General features: G+C 38.9%; 1 protein-coding gene across 6 annotated transcripts in view; it reads right to left on the reverse strand.

Annotated features, from left to right (window-relative positions):
- The window catches only part of PDZD2 (PDZ domain containing 2), a 514,756-nt gene that overhangs the window by 91,444 nt on the left and 398,976 nt on the right, over window positions 1-24,336 (reverse strand). For all 6 annotated transcript variants that reach the window (XM_007487505.3, XM_007487504.3, XM_056824531.1 and 3 more), the window contains one exon: window positions 18,325-18,489. In XM_007487505.3, coding sequence (XP_007487567.1) covers window positions 18,325-18,489 — 165 coding nt within the window. The remainder of the gene's footprint in view (window positions 1-18,324; window positions 18,490-24,336) is intronic.

Here is a 24,336-nt window from a genome sequence, read left to right on the forward strand (position 1 = left end):
TATCTTTAATGTCTTTCACATCATTTTTACAACACAACATGCTACAGTGGAGAGTTTTATTTTTTGGAAGATCAGAGTAACATGACTTGGGTTTGAATCCTGTGCAACTTTCTGAATGAATCCCTTAACCTCTCTGGGCTTTGATTGCTTCATCTGTAAATGAAGGGACTGGATTAGATAATCTCCTCTAATTCTAAGCCTATAATCCTATGATCTTAATTTTTCAGAGTTTAAAAATATCTAATTAATTTATGAAAATTCTGGGGAAAAGCAACAGTGAATTTTTCTCTGCTTTAGAGACACAGGTTTCCCCTTCTCCAAACTGAGAGCTGAAGAACAGATGAAGGACATGTTGGTCCAAGCTGCAGCAAAAACCTACCTCTTGCTAAGAGATTAACAAAGTTGTTTCTATGCTATTAGTCAGTGGACCAGGCTACAAAAGAGGTATGTTTTAGAAACACCATTCAAACTGGTCTCCATCGCCTCTCAGATGTCGCCTTGAATGCACCATGACTAACATAATACCCAGCTTCAGAGCACTGTCTCTTGGCCAGCTCTCCAAGCCCGTGGGCAGACCATTCAAGCTGCAGAGATTTATCCTCACCCACTTCATCCCACAAACATAGCATATCCAGTGCATAATCTTAAGAGGATTGGTTTCATCCAATTCAGGTCATACTTTAGACAGTTCCCAGCACTTGGGGATAAACAATCTGCAGATGTGACAGGAGACATCTAAGCTTCAAAACCCCAGAAAGTCTCATTGGCTCCATTCTCTCTGTCAATTTCCACTGGAAGGCAAAGCTGTGATCATTTCCCTTTCATTCATCAGTCACACACAGGTTATTTTTAGACTGCCGAGGGCAGTTCATTTCCAAAAACATCAGGACAGATGTTCAGTGGCCAAAACAGAACCAGATGGCCATCAGATCGGCTGGTGTTGGGAAAGAAGAACCATTAGGAAAAAGAAATCCAAACAATGACACACGTGTCCCTCCCCTTCTCCCCTTGTAAAAAAAATAGGCAAGAATGCATAATTACAAAATCTAGGCGTGGCAGAGGGCAGCTCTTAGATGGGTTTACTACTACGTGACATTAATCTCATCGTTTATAAATACTTTATAGGACTCAATCACAACATCCCCCAGCCAAACAGGGCTCCTTCAGTTTAAGCATGATGGCCAGTAACTTTCAAAGAATGTGCACATAAACAAACATAAGTCAATAGGTACCACTTTAGCACAGGAGAGATTTAGTGGATTCCTACTGAATCAATGGACTAGGTCAAAACTAGGAAAATAATGTCATCTTTGGGGCGGGAGTTGGGGAAGTGGATATTGATTCAGCTAGTGCAAACAATTTGGATTGGCTTAACATCCCCCTTCAGTGCCCATTTTGAAATTTCTCATGGATAGGGTTGAATGAATGGCGTTGCCTTCAGAGGAAAGTTGAGCCTTGAGGCTGATCCCTAAGAGAGCAGAAGCAGTGGGATGTCTAGCCTGGTTTTGACCTTCCATGGCATCTCCCAGACACAGAGCAGGTCCCTGTCAGAATTAGACAGCAGGAAAACAAACTTGGAGCTGTCACTTCTCTCTTTCAAGTCAAGGTGCAAAAGTCATGAAGATTCCATATGAAACAAGTAATGGTGGGATTGACTCCTTCACCTGTGTTTGTATGACTCAGCAGGCGAAGGTCTACTGGGGCAATAGCTACACGCCTGGCAGGTTGGGTAAAATTTTTTTCTAGGTTCCTCTTCTCAACAGCAGTTGGCTGTTAAAGTCTGGTACACTCAGGTCTAGAGACAAACATATATTCCTGTTCCAATCAAGAATCTGACAGCTGTAGTACAAAAATGTGGTTGTCAGGGGGAAATGTATCAAGAGTAAGAGAGTACTAAGTAGCAGATGGATAGTTTACCAGAGGAAATATAAGCCCAAAGGAGGGCAGAGCACAATGGGAGTCAGCCAGAGAAAAAAGTAAAAAAGGGAAACTAAAGTACTCTGCATGTTTTGGGTCAATTTAGCAATAGAATTCAATTTGATAAACATAACAAAGAATGTACCTAAACTTTTAGTGCAATAGTTGCTGTTGTGGAATCATTTCAGTTATGTCCAAATCTTTTAGAGTTTCCTTGGCAAAGATACTGGAGTGGTTTGCTAATTTCTTCTGTAGCTCATTTTACAGATGGGGAAACTGAGGCCAGTGGGATTAAGTGACTTGCCCAGGGTTACATACACAGCTAGTGTCTGAGGCTGGATTTAAATTCAGGTCTTCCTGACTCCAGGTCCAGCATTCTTTCGACCATGCCACCTAACTTTGACCTTTAATAGCTCAAAAAAACTTCTCCAGGACTTTGGGGACATTTTCCATGTGAGGGAAAGGCAGATACCTTTAAATAACTGTATTTGTTTCCAATCAATATTTTTATTTTATTGAGATCTCCTATATTCTCAGAACAGAGTAGACACTTTAGAGGTATACAAGTAGTAGTAAAAAGCAAAATGAGGGATGTAGAGTTTAAGAAAGTATAATGGGCAGTGTGAGACAAAGGCAAGAGCACTGACTGTGGCATCACATCCTTTTAGTTCAAATTCCCTCTTTTCTACTTACTGCCTTTGGGACTGTGGACAACTCATTTGACTCTTCTAGGTCTCAGTTTCCTTAGCTTCATTTTTAAATGAAGTTTTTTTTCCATCTTGGAAGCTATATTAAGTATCAGTTCCATGGCAGAAGAGAGGTAAATGGGGTTAAGTGACTTGCCCAGAGTCATAACAGCTAGGAAGTAATTGAGGCCAAATTTGTGCCCAGGATGTCTCAACTCTAGGTCTGGTTCTCAATCCACTGTGCCACCTAGCTGCCCCAGTTTTTCTTTACTTTCAATGAGGGAGGTTGGACCAGATGGCCAGTGAGGTCCCATTTATCTAAACTAAGATCCTAACTCTATTTGTTGTTCCAGGCAGAAATAAGAATCCTAGACTAGGCATGATGGGATTTCTGAGTTCCTTACATTCACACTGATAAATCCTAGCAGGATGAGCCTGAAAAACACATTCCAACTGCTTTGAAGAGAGAAGGAAAAAAACAAACAATTCTAGTATGGGAGGCGCTTTGCACAGACTGAGTTGTACTGGTAGAATTGTCACAGAATTAAACTTCAGGCAGAATGAGAGGAGAGGTGTCCTTGGGAGCAAGAGATGGTGTAGGAAAAAAACAAACAAACCAACAAACCAGAGTGTCCAAAAGGGAAAAGATTCATAGGTTTTCATTTTCCCCAGAATCAACTTCTTAGTAAAGAAGGAACAATCTTTTCCCCCCTCCTTCCTTTTCCAAATGATTTCTGTTTCTAGAAGTCAGTCTAGTGCTACATCTCAATTATCATGAGTTAAAAGTCAGTTTTTGTGGTCTAGACTAAGAATCTAACCACTATTTAACAACAATGATTCTATGGAGAAAATGCATTCCAATTTCCAAAGTAACTTTTAAATAAACTCTTGGGATACACTCCATTTATAAACTTTGGAACCTATTACATAGAATCAAATTGTTCAATATAGACAATGCTGTAGGACTGCAGAGATGGAGATCATTGAGGGTGGTTGGGTGTGAAGTAAGTCTGGAAGAAGTAGAATAAATCTTAATAGAAATCAGAAGTTCTTAATCTAGGTTGAAAACTATTTTAAAAATTCTGATGAAACTGTATTCTCATATAATTTGGTTGCCTTTGTAATCCTATGTATTTTGTGTCAAGAATTTAAAAGGATTAATCTGAGAAGGGGTTCATGGACTTTACACCTCACTGCCAAAAAGGATCCATGTCCCCCCCAAAAGTTTCAGAACCTCTAGAAGAACCAACAGAGAGAAGGAAAGATCTTCTTCCAAGGTACCAGAATGCATCAGCAGAAAAATGGAAATAGAAGGATTATTATTATTTTCTATGTAATTTTGTTTATATAACTATATAGAGTTAGATCATTTTTCATGAAGGCAAATCAACAGTCTAGGTACTATCCCATACCCAGCCCTGATGTTCAATTATTCTTCCTATTCATTTTGTAGGGGTAGTTAGATCTGTCTGAGATTCCTTAGAAGCTTTTTGGGTTTATTTTCTTTTGTTTTGGTACTGGAGACGGGATGCTGAAAAAGAACAAAGACAGTATTCTGATTTCGCCCCCAATTATTCTCCCCATCACCCCAAACTCATCCATCCAAATCAAAATTCAAGCTTTGCTAAAAGTCAATTCTGGCATTTAAATGAAAACAACAACAACAACAACAACTAGAATCTTAGTGGAGTGAGGGCATCCTGCCTCTGTGGTAGTACTACAGAGAGAAGAGTCAACTGAAGCAAAATTTTCTAGTCACACCTTGTAAATGAGGCAAACACAATATCTGAGCATCTTTGGGAATCTGTTGCTTGAAAAACTAAAAACAGTACCATTCAGAAACATGGTTATTCTATAATATTGTGGTTCAGTTGTTTCAGTCATGTCCAACTCTCCATGACCCAATCTTTTTTTTTTTAATTTATTTCATTAATTAATTTAGGATATGTTTCCATAGTTACCTGAATCAGTCCTTTCCTTCTCCTCCTCACCCCCCCCCCTCACCCCCAGAGCCAACAAGTAATTCCACTGGGTTTTACATGTGTCATTGGTCAAAACCTATTTCCATGTTATTAATATTTGCACTAGACTCATCATTTGAAGTCAACATCCCCAATCATATGCCCATCAAATCATGTGATCAGTCATGTGTTTTCCTTCTGCATTTCTACTCCTACAGTTCTTTCTCTGGATGTAGATGGTGCTCTTTCTCATAATTGGATTTTCATGGCAGAGATTCTAGAGTGGTTTGCCCTTTTCTTCTCTGATTCCATTTTACAGTTAAGGAAACTGAGATCAACAGGGTTAAGTGACTTGCCCAGGGTCACAAAACTAGTAAGTATCTGACACTAAATTTGAACTCGGAAAGATGAGTCTTCCTGACTCCAGACCTAGTATTCTATCTACTGCACCATCTAGCCACCCTTTTATATATGCACATTTGCAAATAAGCTACATTCATCTCTTGTTCAATGATGTTTTTGGCCCAGTATGAATGTTATAACTTAATGCCAGAGGGTACCTTTGTGCTTCAAAACTGCCAACTTTTAGGGGGGTAGCTGGGTGTCTCAGTGGATTGAGAGCAGGCCTAGAGACAGGAGGTCCTAGGTTCAAATCTGGATTCAGATACTTCCCAGCTGTGTGACCCTGGGCAAGTCACTTAACCCCCATTGCCTAGCCCTTATCACTCTTCTGCCTTGGAGTCAATACACAGTATTGATTTTAAGACAGAAGGTAAGGGTTTAAGTAAAAAAAAAAGCAAAAAAAAAGGCCATCTTTCAAATGTTAATTTTTTCCATATTTCTAGTTTCTTTTCTATATGTATCAACAACTTTAAATCCCAGATGAGGTATGGAATGAATTAAAATAGAAGCATTCATTAGAATTCAGAGGGTGGTAAAAGTGAGAAAGAACTTTTGAAAAGTTTTAGAGACAACTAACATGGCAGAATGGATGGAATGTGTGGGCTAGAGTCAGATGACCCGAGTTCAAATATTACTTCAGATACATATTAGCTGTGTGACCTTGGATCAATCACTTAACTACTGTCTTAATTTTCTCATCTCTAAAATGGTAATAATAGCAGCTACCTCCCAAGGTTGCTGTGAGGAATAAATGAAATAATATTTGTAAAGCATTTTGCAAACCTTAACTGCTAGCTGTTATTATTATTGTTATTATTTTAGTCCTTTTAGTATTATTATTTTAGTTCCTAAACAAGAGGTACCCATAGTTGAACTCTGCAAAGCAAAATTCCAAGTGGCTTGTTTTAGGACAAGGTGGCGTAAAAATTCAGCACAGAGTGTGCCCTCTACAATAGTATTTACATAAAAGGAAGTAATTATTTTTGGCTAAAACACTTCATGATCATATGTTCTAGCAATCCACATTTAATTTTACTAGAACTCAAAGGAATTTTTCAAGCTAGGAAAGATTGTTATGCAGCCAGCGTGCACAGTGAAGGAATTAATTTACTTCTCCTTTGAAAATGCTTAATGGAACATAAAATGCTCACTTAAATTGCCTGTGAGACGATTCAGTATCATATTCAGTTTTCAATGTGTTTGTAGCTCCTCTCTTCTGAAGTTTAGTTCCTTGAGAACTTGAAGACTGCTTGGCCTGAAATACAGGATAGAGCTTAATAGCAAGTCAGGACAAGCCTTAGAGCAAATCAGGGAAGTGTACACAATTCCAAGCTCTACCAGTTTTTGGAAAAATGTAACTGACCTAAAAAAATTATTCCTGCTCTTTTGTTCTTGTCCTTGTCTTTCAACTAAAGTGATTCCATCTCCTGTCTGCCCTCCTATATCAACCGCCAATACTCTCTCCCCATCTTAAAGGACCTTGCATTTAGTTTTATTTATTCTTTATATACTGCTATATATAAATGATATTTTCTCTGATAATCATAATCTTCTTGAGAGCAAGAGATGTTTTATCTATGTCTCTGTGTGTCTAGCACAGGGCAGACACAAGGAAGCTTACTGCTTACTTGCTTCTCCCCAGGCCAGTTAACAAAAAGCTCAGTTTCCTCTTTTACCTCATCACTTTTGCTCCGTAGAATCACTGCCTCTTTTGCCTTTTAAACAAATTCTAATGGGTCAGGTGCCAGAGGATTTGCTGCCTTGGCCAACCTTTATCAGATACAAAATGGTTTTAGAAGCATGGGGCTAAGAGAGGAAATAGCAGACATGGTTTGGGAGCACAGGAAGATCACTCCATCCAGGGACGTTCCTGAGAACCATTGACCTCACCAAACTACTGATTTATTCAACTAATGGTAGTTTCTACCATTGGTAGCCCTCGTCCGGACCACCAGAAAACAGCGCTGCAGAAATCGACAAGAATTAGGCAAGTTGAACAAACCATTTTCTCTGGGAATCTCAGTTATCTCAGCTGTAAATTGTGAGACTGGGGTTATCTAAGCTCTAAAGTAACTTCCACCCTTTTCTCTCTCATCCTCGGAGTATTTTTATTCTAAATGCTATGCTTCTCCTTGATGAAAATAAATTAAAAAAAAAAAAGGCAGGTCAATTTCAGAAGACGGGGAGATCCGGAAGCAAGTAGAGTCAAGTTTCTACACCCTAAGTTGGAGGAGAAGGAATTGTGGGGATCAAGATACCTTCGCCTCTCTAAACTGCAATAGAGTTGGTCAGGCTCACTCTTGGTCACCTTGCCCAGGCATCCCAGAGACTAGGGGACTACTCAAATGGCTAAAGAGTTTCTAATTTTTCCAACAACTTCCTGTCCCCTCAGGGGAGTCTATAATGAAAAGCTAGGTTAAAAATCTATTGCTTCACACTGAAGAAATGACTCTGTGATTCACTTAGACTAAGAGCTGGAAGGTCCATTAAAAGTAATTTAGTTCAACCCACTTTACAGATGAGAAAACTGTGACCTCAAAAAGATTAAGGGACTTTTGTTCAGTGTCACACAAGGAATAAAATGTTTCCTCCCCAAACACCTTTTCAAATAGATTAATAATATCACCACATTTAACATGATCTTCCCCAACACTAAAGTCTTTTCTTATCTCTCCTTTCCACTACCTCTTCCTGTGCTCTATCCCCCTTACAGAATTAGGGAAAAGAGGCAGGGAAAGTTTTTTTTACAACCATTTTAATTTGAAAGGATAAGTGCCTTGCCCAAATTTACAAGCTTGTTATGGGCAGAGTCTGGACTAGAACTCATTTCAGGGGCTTAGAATTCAGTACTCTTTCCTGACTAGACTCGAATCCACCCCCTTGAGCTACAATTATTCAATTATTACCTTGCCTGCCTCCTCTCCACGATTAAGGTCTTTAAATCTTTCTTTGCCCCAAATCAGCCTTAAATAGGCTTCTTCCTGCTTAAATGGTCTGATCTCATCACTTTCTCCTTGGTGCTAATGAGGTGCTAACCAGGATGCCCAGTGAGAAGAGAAAGAACTCAAGAATCCTTGGATTTTCTGCAGACACCAGGTTGCAGCCATAGCTACCAAGTCACCAGTGACTGGTGAGAGCCAGAGGGACTCTCAGGGCCAGGGTTCCTCCAGCCAGTGCCTAGCCTTCTCTGGGAAAGCAGCCAGCAGATTCTGCCACCATAATCCCCCTGAGATTCTCCGCCGGAGAAGGCAGGGCTGAAAGCCTGGCAGGAAGCAGCTGCCTCTTTTTTTTTTTTTTGCCTTATTTGAGAGCACACTTTAGTGGGCGCATCTTCTTCACAAACATCTCCCCCCGCCCCCAACAGCCAGAACTCCAGGTTTGAGAAAGAGAAACAGGAACACTCCCTCAATAGGGTTGAGGACCCCTCCTCCTCCTCTTACTTACGTCTCTCAGCAGTATGACTATTTTCCCTCTACTTCAACTAGGACACCCCTCCTGAAATTTATACCAGCTTTTTAATCCTTAGACACAACAACAATGATAATAGTTAGAATTTATACAGCACTTTAAGATTTACAAAGCACTAGCATGTGTGTTATCTCATCTAAATCTCACGACAACCCTGGGAGGCTGGTGCTATTAATATTTCCATTTTATACATGAGTAAACTGAGGCTAAGAAAAATTGATTAACTTGCCCAGGATCCCACAGCTAATAAATTTCCAAGGGAGAATTTGAACTCAAGTTTTCCTGACTTTAAGTCCAGAATTCTATACACTGCTCCAATTAGCTGACATGTAGATAAAGAACTGGTCTTGAAGCTAGAAGACCTGAATTCAAACTTGGTCTCTAACCTGTACTGGCTCTGGGACTCTAAGCAAATAATTTAACTCTCTGGCAACCCTTTAAGACTTTAAGTTGCAGAGAAGGTGCTCACCTGCATTGCTGAAGGAACTGGTCTCATTTAGGAGTTTCCAATATTTATTGGTACTGGGCAGCTAGGTGGCACAAGAGAGAACACTGGGTTTGGAATCAGGAAGATGAAATCTTCCTGAGGTTCAAATCTAGCCTTCGACATTTTCTAGCTGTGTGACCACAGGCAAGCCACTTAAATCTATTTGCCTCAGTTTCCTCATCTATAAAATGAGTTAGAGAAGGAAAAGGTAGAACACTCCAGGATCTTTGCCAAGAAAACCCCAAAATAGGGGCCTAAAGAGTCAGAAATAACTGAACAACAACAACAAAATATCGCTGAAATCATAACTCTGGTCTCTATTTTTACCCCTTTTTGTTCTCCCTGGTCTTTGAATCACTCATCCAAATTTAAATCATCAGGAAACCTAAGCTCACCACTTATATCTTCTTTGTAGGACACTCTGGCATTTCTCAACCAAGTTTAACCCAAACCAACAATGAAAATAACTTTTTAAGGGGCAGCAAGATAGCACAGTAAATAGAGTGCCAGTCCTGGAATTGGGAGACCCCTTACCCTTCTATTTCAAAGTTGTTACTGAAACAGAAAGTAAGGATTTTAAAAAGAAGCAAAGAAAATAACTCTTAAACATATCACATGAAATATTCAGTACCATCCAGACATTTATAAAAGCACACAATGCAAATTTTATTTAGCAAATTACTGATTCTAGCAAAAAAAAAAACAAAACTAAATAGAACTTTAATGGAGCCACACTAATTGATTTCCACTTTATTAGTGTGCTCCTGGCACAAGAATTAATGAAGCTTTATCCTTAGACTTACAGCAAGGTAGCACCCAGATTCAACTTCTCTCTTTCTCTCCAGAGTCTTGGTTCTACAACCTTTCCTCTCAAGCTGTAGGCATCCAGATTTTGTCCATGATTTTTACAAAGCCTGTGCCTTTGAAACCTTTAGAGCAGATGCCTTTGGTGCCTCCGGAAGCAGGATACAGATCATCTGATTGATGAGCTAAACAATCTCTTCCTTACCTAGGTTAGGACAATTGCGAATCTGGCAATGACCTTCACTACTTCCATTGCTTTTATTGGTTTTGTTTTAAGAACACATATTAAAATGAATCAAACTCCCAATCACTTTATAGATATTATCTATGTTGTGTGGGCCTCTGAGGCCCTATGGACAAAAATTGTCCCTACATATCCTTTAAGGATTTAAGGAATTCTGACCTCAATTTGACAAGTTATATCTGCTTTATCTATATCTCAAGATTATTCAATTAGGTTGTCACATAGGGGTTCTATACACCAAGAACCAGTTACTAAACTGCATCTCTTCTTCCCTGCCTACAATATGAAAACATCCAAAGTGAGTCCATATTCAGAGAAAGAGAAAGGATCATGATGGAGACATGACGGAGAAGGAAGAGATGCGTCCCTAAGACACATTAGTCTCATACCTCAATTTTGAACCATGCCATCAGAAAGGGGTCAGTGGAGTGATTCTTTGGAAGCACGGCCAGGAAAGAGTCCAGGAAGGAGAAGAAAAAGGGATGGGAAAGGACTTGTGTCCTCAGAATGTTTAGGGATCAAGTCGTGATCCTAGGGCAGAGAGTTAAGGACAGAGAAAGATGGTACTGGAGAAAGAGTGGTTGAAGAGGAGATAAAGATATGGGAAAAGGTAAAAGTGGAGTGATAAAAGAAGGAGTGATGAGGAAGTATTTGGAGAGCAGATTTTTACAGTGTTATTTACTCTCTCATCACCTTCTGACCCTTAAATATTTTTTAAAACGGGTCTCTCTGGCTGTAATTTACCCTGCTCCCTTAAGAAAATGGGGATAAAACATTGAATTTGGATTCCTAGGACCTGAGTTGAAGGTCTGGCTCTGACACCTACTATTTGTGTGCCCTTGGGCAATCATTAGAACTTCTCTGGGACTCAGTTTCCCCAAACATAAAATAAGGTTAGACTAGACTACATAACCTCCAAAAACCTTTACAGTTATGCTCCCATGACTCCCAGAATATGCCCAACAAACTTCCCAACAACTCATTTACTGGCATATGCTTTCTTCTCTCCATCTAATACTCATTTATCTTTAGGGTTCAGATTAACATGAATTCTTTCCATAAAGCCTTTTTTCCCCCTGATCTCCAGTGATATCCTTTACTCTCTGAATTCCTTCAGCACTTTACATAGACATATATGTATGTATGTATATATTATATTATAGTATATATTATTCAACTCTCATTCTTAAATTGCTATCTTATTGTAATATCTCCATATCTCAATTTTCTCATTTAAAAAATGAATGAGTTAGAGAAGATAGGCCCAAAGTTAACTTCTAAGTCTAAAGCTATGTTCCTGTGATGTTATCTGCCATGATACTAACATTTATATTAATCTCCCTAATGGATTATGTTCTATCAACACACAAAACTTTTGGACTACATCTAGGAAGTCTGTCCCTCTTTTGCTGTCATATATTCTGGCTATAATTGTATTCTCAGGAGATTCTCTTTCCCTTACCACACCAGAGTCTATATCCATAGCCCTTTTCTAGGGTTAATTCAGTTGTTTTTCAGTATCTGACTCTGTGACCCCATTTGGGATTTTCTTGGCAAAGATACTGGAGTAGTTTGCCATTTCATCTCCAGCTCATTTTGCAGATGAGGAAACTGAAGCAACAAGGGTTTAAATAACCTGCCCAAAATTGGGACATTAATGCATTGCTGGTGGAGTTGTGAATTGATCCAAACATTCTGGAGGGCAATTTGGAACTATGCCCAAAGGGCAATAACAGACTGTCTGCTCTTTGATACAGCCATAGCACTTTTGGGTTTGTTCCCCAAAGAGATAATAAGGAAAAAGACTTGTATAAGAATATAGTCGTGGAGGGGATGCCTTTCGATTGGGGAATGGCTGAACAAATTGTGGTATCTGTTGGTGATGGAATATATTGTGCTCAAAGGAATAATGAACTGGAGGAATTCCATGGAGACTGGAACAAGCTCCAGGAATTGATGCAGAGTGAGAGGAGCAGAACCAGGAGAACATTGTACACAAAGACTGATACACTGTGGTACAGTAAAATGTAATGAACTTCTCTACTAACAGCAATGCAGTGATCCAGGACAATTCTAAGGGACTTATGAGAAAGAACACCATCCACATTTGGAAGAAGAACTGTGGGAGCAGAAACACAGAAGAAAAACAACTGCTTGATCCCATGAGTCAATGGGGATATGATTGGGGAATATAAAGCCTAACCGATCACCCCAGTGCAAATAACAATTATATGGAAATAGATCTTGATCTAAGATACATGTAAAACCCAGTGGAATTAAGCATTGGCCAAGGGAGTGGGGTGGGAAGAGAGGAGGGAATGATGAGAGGGAAAGAACATGAATCATGTAACTATAGAAAAATATTTTAAATTAATTAAATAAAATTTTGCAAATACAAAAAATAAACAACCTGCTCAAGGTCATACAGATAATATGTGTGTGGGGCCAAATTTGAATTCAAGAAGATCAATCTTCTTGACTTCAAGCTTGGCATTCTACCAACTGTACTACTAGCTTTCTGGATTAGACTCCACTGTATAGAATCTTTCCACCTAAGATCTTAATAGGTTTTAAATGAATGGTTACATGGAGATTCACACTGGGGAGTAGAGTCATGAAACACATCTGTACTTCTCATTGAACAGAACTCACAGGCCATTTATGTAGCACAAGAGGCCTCTGAGAGGAGGTTAAAACTATTGGGGGGGGGTGCAAAAAGCATTACTACCAGCTCCAAAAGACCTCTCACATTCTTAGGTCATACTGGAATTTTGTATCAAGCTATTTTCCAATTTGTTGGCCATCTCTTGGGGCTCTGAAAGATTTATATTTTGACGGTATATATTACAGCAGAACTTAATGTGAACACTTCTTTTCATTAGAAGCCTCAGATTACTCTAAATAGGAGCCTGTTGTGCCCAATGGCACTCACTCCCTGGGGAGCAGGCATGATGTTATCCCCACATGGACAGGCTGGTCCTCAAAGAAATGATGTCACAGCCCCAAGAATTCAATTTCTTTATTCTTGGTCTAATACTTAATGGAGTCTCCCTCTCTAGGGTCCAACGTAGCTGCCAACTGCAACAAAATCCTGCCCCCATCCCCTACCAGCCCATCACTGATGTCCAAATCCCACCATTAATTCCTTTGGCTTAAGACAGTTATCCTGTGAAACATAACTATGGAAAGCTCTATCTGCTATTAACACCTGAGCACAAATAAAGTAACTGAATTCCCTTCAACAGAAAGAGAAATACCAAAGGTAGGTTTTAGTAGGGGGAAGACTAGCAAGAGAGAGATCCAGAAGTAAGGAAATAGGAGGGCTGCGGAGCAGCAGAAAAAGAAAAAAAAAACAGACAAAAAGCTCAGAATTGGTACATAAAGGGTCTATGAAAAGTGGGGAAGGTGACACTATAAGAAAAGAGACAAACACTCAGAGTAGATGGATAACCCTAGAAGAATAAGGAAGCCTTCCCCTAGCCTACATTTTTGTCTTGAGGGCATTCCTGCTGAGCCCTGTGGATTAAATGAATAGCTGAATTACTCAAGAATGGAGGTCTAGCATTTGCAATTCAGTCTCCTTTGATTTGTAATTTTAAAGAAAAAAATAAGTTCCTAAGCCAATTAAACCAAGGAAACCTCTTAGGGGGCTTTCATCAACAAAACTGTGAAAGTCTTTTATTTCACAGATGGTAATGATTTAAGAGTCTGTCAGATTTCATCCATACCCTTCTTATTTCTGCACCTGTAAGTCCAGGTCTGGCCATTCCCTCCAGAGCACTTAAGTTGAGCAAACGTAACTCAAACCTTGAGGCTCGGCAGTGTGCACTTGTTATTTATTTTTCATGGCTCCTATAAATGGCAGTCAGACTTTCCTTTCAAATAGGTTCAGTCCATGTTTAGGGAAAAGACATATGGAGAATGTCAAGCTAGAGGAGCAGGGCAGGATGGGAGAAAAGAGAAAATCAACATGCACTGGTCATTTACATAATGATCATCAGTTCCCATGTAACTGGATACAGACTTGGACAATAAGAAAGAGATGCATTGGGCAGCTTCATGAATCAAGTAGAAAGAAAAACAAAACAAAAATCTCAGTGCGATGGCATTGACTGGAACTGTGTGTGGGGGGACAGTTTAGGCTTTTTTAAAGACACAAAACATTTTTAAACTAAACTAGACTACTATACTAATCTCTATCTAGTGAGCTGTTCCTGATCTCTTTTACGGGATTATTTCAGGCAAAAGAAGATGCCTGCTATAAGTGAGTAGAATTTTACTTTATCTGCCAATAAAGCCCTAATGTAACCATCCAATGTATCCTCCTAAATTGGAAACTAATAGGCACTTAAAATATTTCCACATTGGCTCCTATATATCTTTAGTTGGCATAAGAAATTGAATGGAATTTTTAGGGAGTTTTGCAAAAACCCCAGACAACACAAGAAGGCTAGCAGACGATACAGAAAAGGTTTAGAAATTCAGAAATGCATAAAATATATGTGCTGTTAAATATGAACATATTTTATCTTTTAATACTATAAATATTCACAATCTCTCTTCTTTTTAAATTAAAATAAATAAAAAATTAAAGTTTGTGAAAAGGATGTGAAAGCCAACAGATGACAAAAGCTAGAAATGTGAATGTTTTAACAATGACCTACATATAGTCTAATACCAAATACTTAAGCCATATTTTACAATACGGTACTGTAAATACCCCATAAAAGGAAAAAAGAAAAAAAATTCAGATTTTTTCTCTCTAGTATGAAGGAAAGGCCAAAAAATTTTACACAGATTTTCCAGATCGAAGGGGCGCTGCTTCCCTAACCCCCACAATATGGAAGGGATGCCTGTATTTATTTGTCTGTCTGTTACATTAAAATTTCCAGGTATCTCCCTCCCTTCCTCCTTCCCCTCCCTGCTCTAGAGAAGGCATCATTTGACAAAAAGACATAAGCAGATATAAAACTATGTCTTGCTTTATTAAAAACATTTGGGAGTGGGGTGAGAAAGAATGCATTCCTAGATAGAGTATGAGTTAAAAAGAATAAATTAAATCTGTGATAGTCATTCCACAAACATTTAATGAACACCTACCATGCATTGGGATTTGTTACTGCTTTCTAGACATCTCCATATGGATACGCCAAAAGCATCTCAGAGTCAACATCAAAAATTACTTTCTTCTCTAAACCCACCTCTCTTCAAATTTCCCTATTTCAAGACAGGATACCATCAGCAAACTTCCCAGGTATTCTGGGTCATTTGCACATCTTTCCCCTCCTTCATTCCATACATATTTGATTTGCTGATTTTACTTCTATACTATCTCCTGCATTCCTTCCTCCTCTGATCAATTACAGTGGCCATTCTAATTCAAGTCTTTAGTATCTCTCATCTGAATTACTGAAATAGTCTCCTAACTGGTCTTCCTGTTCCAGCCTCTTCCCTCTCTCATCTGTCCTTCATGAAGTGAACAGAATAATATCCCCAAAACAGAGTTCTAACCACATCACTCCTATGCTCAGGAATCTTCAATGGCCCTGTACTTTTTCTAAGATAAAATACAAAAACCTCCAGCTGGCATTAAATCTTTTCCAGTATGACTCCAGCCTATGACACTAGACTTATTCCATGTTACTCTCATTCATACACTTCATACTTCTGCCAAACTAACCTACTATTCCTAGAAGTTGGCACTCTCATATCCCTTCTCTGTGCCTCTGTACATGATGCTTCTCCTGCTTGGAATAGATTAGCTCCTTACTTCCAGTTCAGAGAATCATCAGCTCCTTCAAGGCTCAGATTATGTGCTCCTTCCAATGGAAGGTTTTATTTGATAGTCCTCTCTCACTGCTCAGATTATTTGGTATTTACTTATCTGTTCATGTGCTATTTCCCTTAACAGAAAATAAGGTCATTAAGAGCTGTGACTGTTTTTCATTTTCTCCTTTTATCCCCACTGTTGGGCACATAGTAGTATTTCATAAATGTTGAATTGAACTGCAACGATAAGATCCCATTTTGTCCTCTAGGAATGTTCAGTCTAAAACAGATGCTGGAGGACCTCTCATCAGGTAAATCAGAGTGATGGTTCTTCTCACGTGTGAGTTGGACTCAGTGGTCACTGAGGTCATTTTCAACTCTCAAATTCTGTGATTCTTGTAATAAGAGAGATATGTAAATAACCCGAACAGGGAGATGCTCAGAATGAGGTAGCTTTGCTTAAACCACACCTCTTTGAAACCTAGACCTCTTCTATCCTTATCAGAAGGAAGAGCTACCATTCTGCCCCCTTCAATCTCTCCCTTGAGTTCTTTTGATCATTAATCAAAAAAGCCTCCTGCCCAGTGGATACTCAAAAGAATCTGGTGTAGTAGGATATTATAATACAGATAGTTGTTCTTTAATCATTTTAGTCCTTTGAGACTCTCTGTGACCTCATTTGGGATATTCTTGGCAAAGATATTGGAGAGGCTTGCCATTTTCTTCTCCAGTTCATTTGACAGAGGAAACTGAGGCAACCAGGATTAAATGACCTGCCTGCCCAGTGAATGTCCAAGGCCAAATTAAAATTCAGGTCTCCCTGATTCCAGGCTTGGTGCTCTATCCACTGTCTCATTAAGGGGGCTCCAAAAGCCAAAGGTATAATATAAAAGTGGCACATGCAGCTCTTCTGATTCGACTTTTGACAAGTACCTGCCATCACCACATTAAGATACAAAGGATATAAAGACAAAAAACAAAATTCTCCTTGCCTTCAAGGAAGCTTACATTCTTCTGAAGGGAGGATGGTCAATCATAGGGACCCATCTCAGCAAACTACAAAATATATGCAAAGTAAATGCAAAGTCATTGGCTCAAGAGTTCTGAGCTTAGTATTGCTATTTAAAAAATAAATAGATGAAGTCTTCTACTTTCAAGCCAAGAAGTCCTCAGACAAGCATACATTACTAAAACAGAGGTTTTTCACCCTACATCAAGGGGTACAAATGAGATTGTCACCTTACCTTACCAACACAAAGTCATTTTATTAAATGCCTGTGAAAGTTAACCCTGAACTTGGCTCAGGTATCTCTTCCAATTGTGCTCCCCCCCTCCAAGGTGCCTATCCTCCATTATACAGAGAAATATAAGGATACTGTAATAAAAATGAGCATAATACACCAAACTCAGTTAGCTTTGTTGAAATCTGCACGTCTAACTTTGCAACACAGCTTTATCATTTCATTTGTTCCTCTTCACAACCCAGTGAGGTAGATGATGTTTTTGTCTTCATTTTACAGATGAAGAAACTGAACTCCTAGAGGCTGACACACAGTGAAGAAGTATCTGAGGCAGAATTCAAACCCAGGTTTTCCTGATTTCCATTTCAAATCTAGTGTTGAATCTACCATCCCAGGCTACTAATAGCTCACATTTTCATATTTCTTTGAAATGTGCAAAATGCTTTCCTCAAAACAATTCTGCAAGGTACACATTATAAATGTGATTATGCATGTTTTACATATGAAAAAACTTAGGCTCAAACATATCAAAGTGTCTTGCCTATGAAGTCTTAGGGTTCTTTTCAGCCCACCATGCTAAATGAGTTACAGGAGGAATTGGTAAAACTAAATTAGTGGGAGAACTCAACTTTCCCATCTCAGAATTAGAGAAGTCTAGCCAAAAATAAACAAGAAGGAAATTAGGAGATGAACAGAATTTTAGAAAAGTTAGATACAATAGACATCTGGGGAAAACTGAATGGTAAGTGAAAGAAATATACCTTTTTCTCAATGGTACAAGGCACATACACTAAAAACCTGACCATGTTGTAGGACATAAAAACCTTTTAACCAAATGCAGAAAAGCAGAAATATTAAATGCACCCTTTTCAGATCATAATGCAATAAAAATTACATTCAATAAAAGGCCGTGGAGAGATAGATTAAAATTAATTGTAAAAGATGTAATCTAATCCTAAAGAATGAGGGGTCAAAAATAAAACAAAGAAATGATAATTTCATTGAAGAGAAAGACAATTAGGAGAAAACATGCCAAACCTTATGAGATGTAGCCAAAGCAGTACTTAAGGGAAAATTTATATCTCTAAATGCGTACATCAATAAAATAGAGAAAGATCAATGAATTGGGAATGCAACTAAAAAAAAAAAACTAGAAAAACAACAAAAAATAAGTCTATCATGATTTCAATTCTCAAGGATCTGATTACCTCATAGTTTCTTTGACATTACCCCTGAAGGAAAATTTCTTCTCAACCAAGTTTTCACCCATCAAATCCAGAAACCTATTTGTTTAGGAAATATACCTCAAATGTTGAAGCCCCAGGCCACCCAAGGACACACTTACTGCTCCATGGGTTGGTGATTGGCTGGCTCCCTTTTCCTCTTCACCATCTGGCTCTTCGTTCTCCTTATTATCAGTATAAGAGGAAACATCCGGGCCTGAATAAGTACTAAGCAAGTCCGGTAAACTTGTGGATGGATATTTGAGGAAGTCCACTTCAGAGTTTTCCTATTGGGAACACAATCAAAAGCCCATTAAGAGTCATGTGGTGGTCCAGTTCAGAGAGGAAAGCTTAGCTAGCATCCAGGCAGCCACTCAGGCATTTATCCAAAATAAGCCCTAAAACTAAAAAAAAAAATGTCAAAAGTGTCTAGTTTGACAGTATTCTATTTTTTATTTGATCATTATCTTCCATTTTTGCATCATTTTCTTTCCCAAAATATCATTCCCCATTGCCCATGCCCAGCAAGTCACCCCTTTGTAGCTTCATCTTAACTTGATTTTCTTTTATTCTCTCTCTCAATAATTATTATTTCACCTACATGTACTTTCTGGCCATGGAATATATTTTATTTGAATCAATATTAAGGACTAAAAAAGGCTGACCACTAAAAATAGCAATTTTTTTAAACTTAAAGATTTTTTAAAAGAAGGGAAAAACAGTTCAGAAAAACCAGCCAACACATAAACCACATGCAACAATATATGCAACATCCCACAGCCATCATCCTCCACCTTTGCAAATAAGAGTTGGACATTTTCTTAATTTATCTCCAGGACCATGCTGGATTATTATAGTTATTCAGCATTCCATTTTGCTTTGAAAGCTATCTGAAAGGATTGTTTTGCTTGAAATTTAGTAAATATCTCAAAGCTCTTTTGGACTTCCTATCTGAATTCCATTAACCCATCTAAAATTCCTTTGGCATTCTAAAGAAGCGGTGAATTCTTTATAAAACTTCATAAGAATGAACAGATCTTGCAAGTATCTGGTGGTACTTTCTAGAATATATAGGAAATACTTTCTGAACATATAGAAAATCTTGCCTGAAATGCTTCTTAGAATAGCATTTGATGGGGGTAGCTGGGTAGCTCAGTGGATTGAGAGCCAGTCCTAGAGACAGGAGGTCCTAGGTTCAAATCTGGCCTCACATACTTCCCAGCTGTGTGACCCTGGGCAAGTCACTAGCCCTTACCATTCTTCTGCCTTGGAGCCAATACACAGTATTGATTCCAAGATGGAAGGTACGGGTTTAGGAAAAAAAAAGAATATCATTTGATCCCTGTCTGTTCAAGCACTTATAACAGAAAGGGAGCAGTTATCCTGAGAATTCAGTGGCATATACAATTATAGTTTCATAAATTTAGATGTAGAAGAAATACTAGGTATAATGTGATGTAAGCCCCCTTATTTTTACACCTGAGGAAGTACACTCAAAGTGACACAGACTTGAATAGAAATATAGTCCTAGACACTCACTAGCTGTATGACTGGGCAAGTCACTGGACTCTGCTTCAGTTTCCTCATCTGTAAAATGAGCTAGAGAAGGAAATGGCAAACCACTCCAGGATCTTTGCCAAGAAAACCCCAAATGGGGTCACAAAGAGTCAGACATAACTGAAACAATTGAACGATAATAACATGCTGCCTCTATTTAATTTCTTCTGTTTTCAATCCTTACTTTCTGTCTCAGTAATCACTCTGAGCCAGAAGGGCAAGGGGCTAGACAATGGGGGTTAAGTGACTTGCCCAGGGTCACACAGCTAGGAAGTATCAGAAGTCAGATATGAACCCAGGACCTCCTGTCTCTAGGTTTGGTGGTCCAGCCACTGTGCTTCCTAGCTGCGCCCTATTTTGTTTCTTTTTTAAGAAGGTTGAATCTATAAGGATTTAATTAAGAGCACCACATGGCATTAAAGCATTTTAACCTTCTCCCTCACCTCCAGCTGGTACAAGGGACAGAGAGTGCTGGGCTTTGAGTCAGAAAGACTTGAATTCCCAGCTGTGTGACCCTGGGCAAGTCACTTGACCCCCATTGCCTAGCCCTTAGCACTCTTCTGCCTTGGAACCAATACACAGTATCGATTTCAAGACAGAAGGTAAGGGTTTAAAAAAATTTTTTTTTTAAAAGAAAGACTTAAATTCATACCAGGACCCATACTCTTACTAGTTGTGTGACCTTGGGCAAATCACTTAATCCTTTACTTACTGTACTTCAGTTTCCTCAACTGCAAAATGGGGGTCATAACAGTGCCTGTTTGTGAGGATCAAATGACATAATATTTGTAAAAGTATATAGTAGGTGCTTAATAAATGTTTGTTTCCTTCTCAGTTTCCTCATCTCCAAAATCAAGGTGTTGAGACAGATAAACTTTAATGTCTGAATTCCAGGACCCTAAATTCTGCTTAACCACCGATTTGCCCTAGAGGTATCAGTCTTGATAAACCTGAATAGCCAAACCCCAGTCAAGTGTTGATGACTATTACATATAAGGCCATAGGTTGATGCTACCAAGGAAGCTTGACCCAGAATCCCAGGGCTCTGGAGGACCAAGACTTTCTAAGGATAGTCTATGAAGATCCTCCTGGACATTTAGAGAATTCAGGTTTACAATATGACTGTGACTATGTTCTTGTCACCTCATCCAATCCTCAGAACAACCCTGCAAGGTGGAGCTGTTATTACCTCCATTTTAATGCTGAAGAAAGTGAGGAAGAAAGAGGTTAAGTGACTTGCCCAGGGTCACACAGACTAATTAATACACAGGCAATTTGGAGAAAACCAGATACTACTCATTGGTGGTCATGCCTGATCTTTTATTCTGAGATTTCTTTTTAAGATGATGAGTAAAAGCAGGTAACTTAAGTGGTTTGGGGGACTGCTTCCCTGACTAAATTTCCCATAGATATAAAGAAATTTCTAACCACTGGTCCCTGAACTATCTTCCCCCAACTCCCCAACTTCTTAAATGACTCGGAATTCCTTTCAGCAGAGAAGTAATTACAATTGCAAAATACCGCCCCATTTGCCAAAGTCCAAAAGATGACTCTGGGCAGCCCAGCATTCCTAGATTGTTTTTCCCTCCTTCTCTCAGTGATTGTTATTTCACCTGCAGTCATTCATTAGCAATGGAGTAGATTTTATTTGAACCAGTGCATTGAATTAGAGCCCCAAAAGGCTGACCATTAAAGCCATTACATGGGAGAGGTCAGGAAAAGGAGGCTGGAGGAACAGGTCACCTGGAGCATGTGAACACAAACACCATTCCCCTCAGACTAAAGGAAGTGCAAAGCCCTTGGCTTGGGTCTTTTCCACATGCCCTGTGGTACTTCACATTCTGCAGGAGGGTATCTGCAGGTGGGCAAGTAGGACACACAACGTAGGTAGAAACGTTAGAGAGAAATCCGACAACCCAGATTTCTGCCCAGGACCACAGTTGGGCTGCTCAGAGCCTAACATGGACCCACTGCAGGAAATGTGATAGCACGCTCCTCAGCCAAGGGCAGGGTTGTCCAGACTCCAGCAAAAAGATAAATGTGTCCCCCTCCCAGCCGACACACATATTTTTTAAGAAGGAAGGAAACACAGTGAAAGCCTTGATCCTGGAATTCCTCTGAGACTGGAAGCAAGGAGACCAAAAGGACATTCTGACAGGGGAAGAAGTTATTCAACTGTAAGTGATTAGAACCTTGCCATCAGCTCCAGTTTCCATAGGTGTGCCCAGCTCCAGGGATACAAAGATCATCTGTTCTGGCCCACTTTCTGAAAGGCCATGAATTGAGGTCTTAACTCAAGAGATTTATTAAACAAAAAAGCAAATTGGAATGTGAACTCAGCTGGATCACTAAGGAGAGGAGAACCAAAAGGCAAGGATCAGCCTTGGAGAAGCCCGTTCCTCTTCAGTGACACTGATGGGGTCCTTGGAACCTGGATTTCATTTACCTGATAGAGAATGACTGCTAAGAGCAAAGTGTGGGCAGCATGGCATGGCCAAGAGACAGTCATTCTTAGAAGCAGGAAAACCTGGTTCTGACATATTGGCTGTGTGAGCCCCAGCATGCAGGTGACCCTCTCAGGGCTTCAGGAATCTCTCCAAGACAACAAAGGACAGAATAGTAACCTACTGACCTGCATCTGGGGAGAGAGTTCTCACACAAGGAGTTCCTCACACGGATAAAATCACAGACTGAGACCTTTCCTTCTGAACCATTCCCCAAACTCAACCAAAGTGAGCTAAGATGGGGCAATTCTCCATGACAACAATAACAGTAATATTTATAATAGCTAGCATTGATCTAGCACTGAATTTGTGCTAGGAACTCTAATAAGGGCTTCATAATTATGATCTCATTTGATTCTCACAACAACCCTACAAGGAAGGTGCTGTTATTGTCTCCATTTTGATGCTGAAGAAACTGAGGCAGACAGAGGTTAAGTGACTTGCCCAACATCACACAGCTAATGTCTGATGTCTTCTTGACTCCAGGATCAATGTTCTAACTCCCATACCACCCAGCTATTTAGGAAAGGGGTGGCTATACACCAAGTGAGTTGAAGGTATTAACATAATAATTTTTATAGAGACTAGATCTGTGACTTCATTGATATTTAGAACGCTTACCTAAGTTAGCTAGCTTCTTTAAGCAAGCTAGCCTTCTCTGCAACTTTTGGGGTCAGAGTAATGAGAAATTAAGAGACTCATTTAGCCAGTATATCTGAGAGGTAGAATTTGAACCCACATCTTCCTATCTTATGGGGCATCTGACTATCAACTTAGCCATGGAGCTTCTCTTATTGCTTTAAAGTAAAATCTATTATAAACTTATATATAACATATAAAATTATTTTATATAAATGTATATAGTAATACAGGATATATCATGTCAGAATTTTATATGTCAAATTACAGCATAATGAAATATTTAAAGTAAACATATAATATCCTCTTATTTTATAGTTTATAGTAATTTGCTATAATATAGTTTGCAAAATATTTGCAAATATTATACTTTGCAAAATTACAGTTTAAAGTAATTTGCATTTCTAACATCCAGCAGGTCAATTAAGCAAGCATTTATTATTTACCATGTGTACAAAAGGATCCTTGGCCCTGGGAATAAAAAGATACAATAAGCAAAAAAACAAAAGAATTCATCCCTGATACCAGACCATATACATACTTAAACATATACAAAATAAATAGAAGGTGGTTTTTTGTTGTTTTTTTTTGGGGGGGGGGAGGAATCAGGAATATAAAAGCTGTTACTTTAGCCAGCTACTGAAGGAAAGTTCAGAGGCAGAGATGAGGAGAAGGTGTATGCAGTGTTGGGGATGACCTACGAGGAACATGGAATTGAGAGATGGAGTACTGTATGTATGGGACATTCAGAAAGCCATTTTGTTCATAGAATAGACATCATGGAGGGACTAATAAATAATAAGGTTAGGAATATAGGTTGGAACTATGCTAAACAGTGTTTTAATTAACAAACTGATGAGGAGTTAGCATTTGACCTTAGGGCATAGTGTAGGCTCTGAGATTTTTTTGAGTAGTGGAATTAAAGAACAAGGCAAATAACTTCAATATTGCATGAAGGGAGATGACTGAGTTGGACCTAAAAGAAAGACAATGATCCTGAAATACCAAGATGAGGAATCATAATATTTGCATCTCTGCATTTCCCACAATGTCCAGTGCCTTACATATAGTAGAGACTAAAGAATTAATAAATAGAATTTATAAATGAGTGAATAAATACATGCATGATTTCTTCTTTAAATATGTTGATGATAGATCACAGCAATTAATTTCTAAGTCCTGCACATATCCATTAATCCTGGCTTTTTACCTATATACATGGCTAATTCTATTTCCTTTGATATGATGGCTGGGGGGGGGGAGGTATTAGGCAAAAAGCTTCTCATTCCTGATTTAGAAATAGCTCTGAAAGCAGCTGAACAAAAAACTTGCAGATAAAGACAGTGTCCCTGACACCCCAGGAGCAGAGCTCAAATTTAACACTTTTTAAAGTTAAAAGTTAAAAAAAAATAGGCTGGAAAAATATGAGAAAAC

The sequence above is a fragment of the Monodelphis domestica genome, chromosome 3, assembly GCF_027887165.1.
Source record: "Monodelphis domestica isolate mMonDom1 chromosome 3, mMonDom1.pri, whole genome shotgun sequence".
NCBI lineage: Eukaryota > Metazoa > Chordata > Mammalia > Didelphimorphia > Didelphidae > Monodelphis > Monodelphis domestica.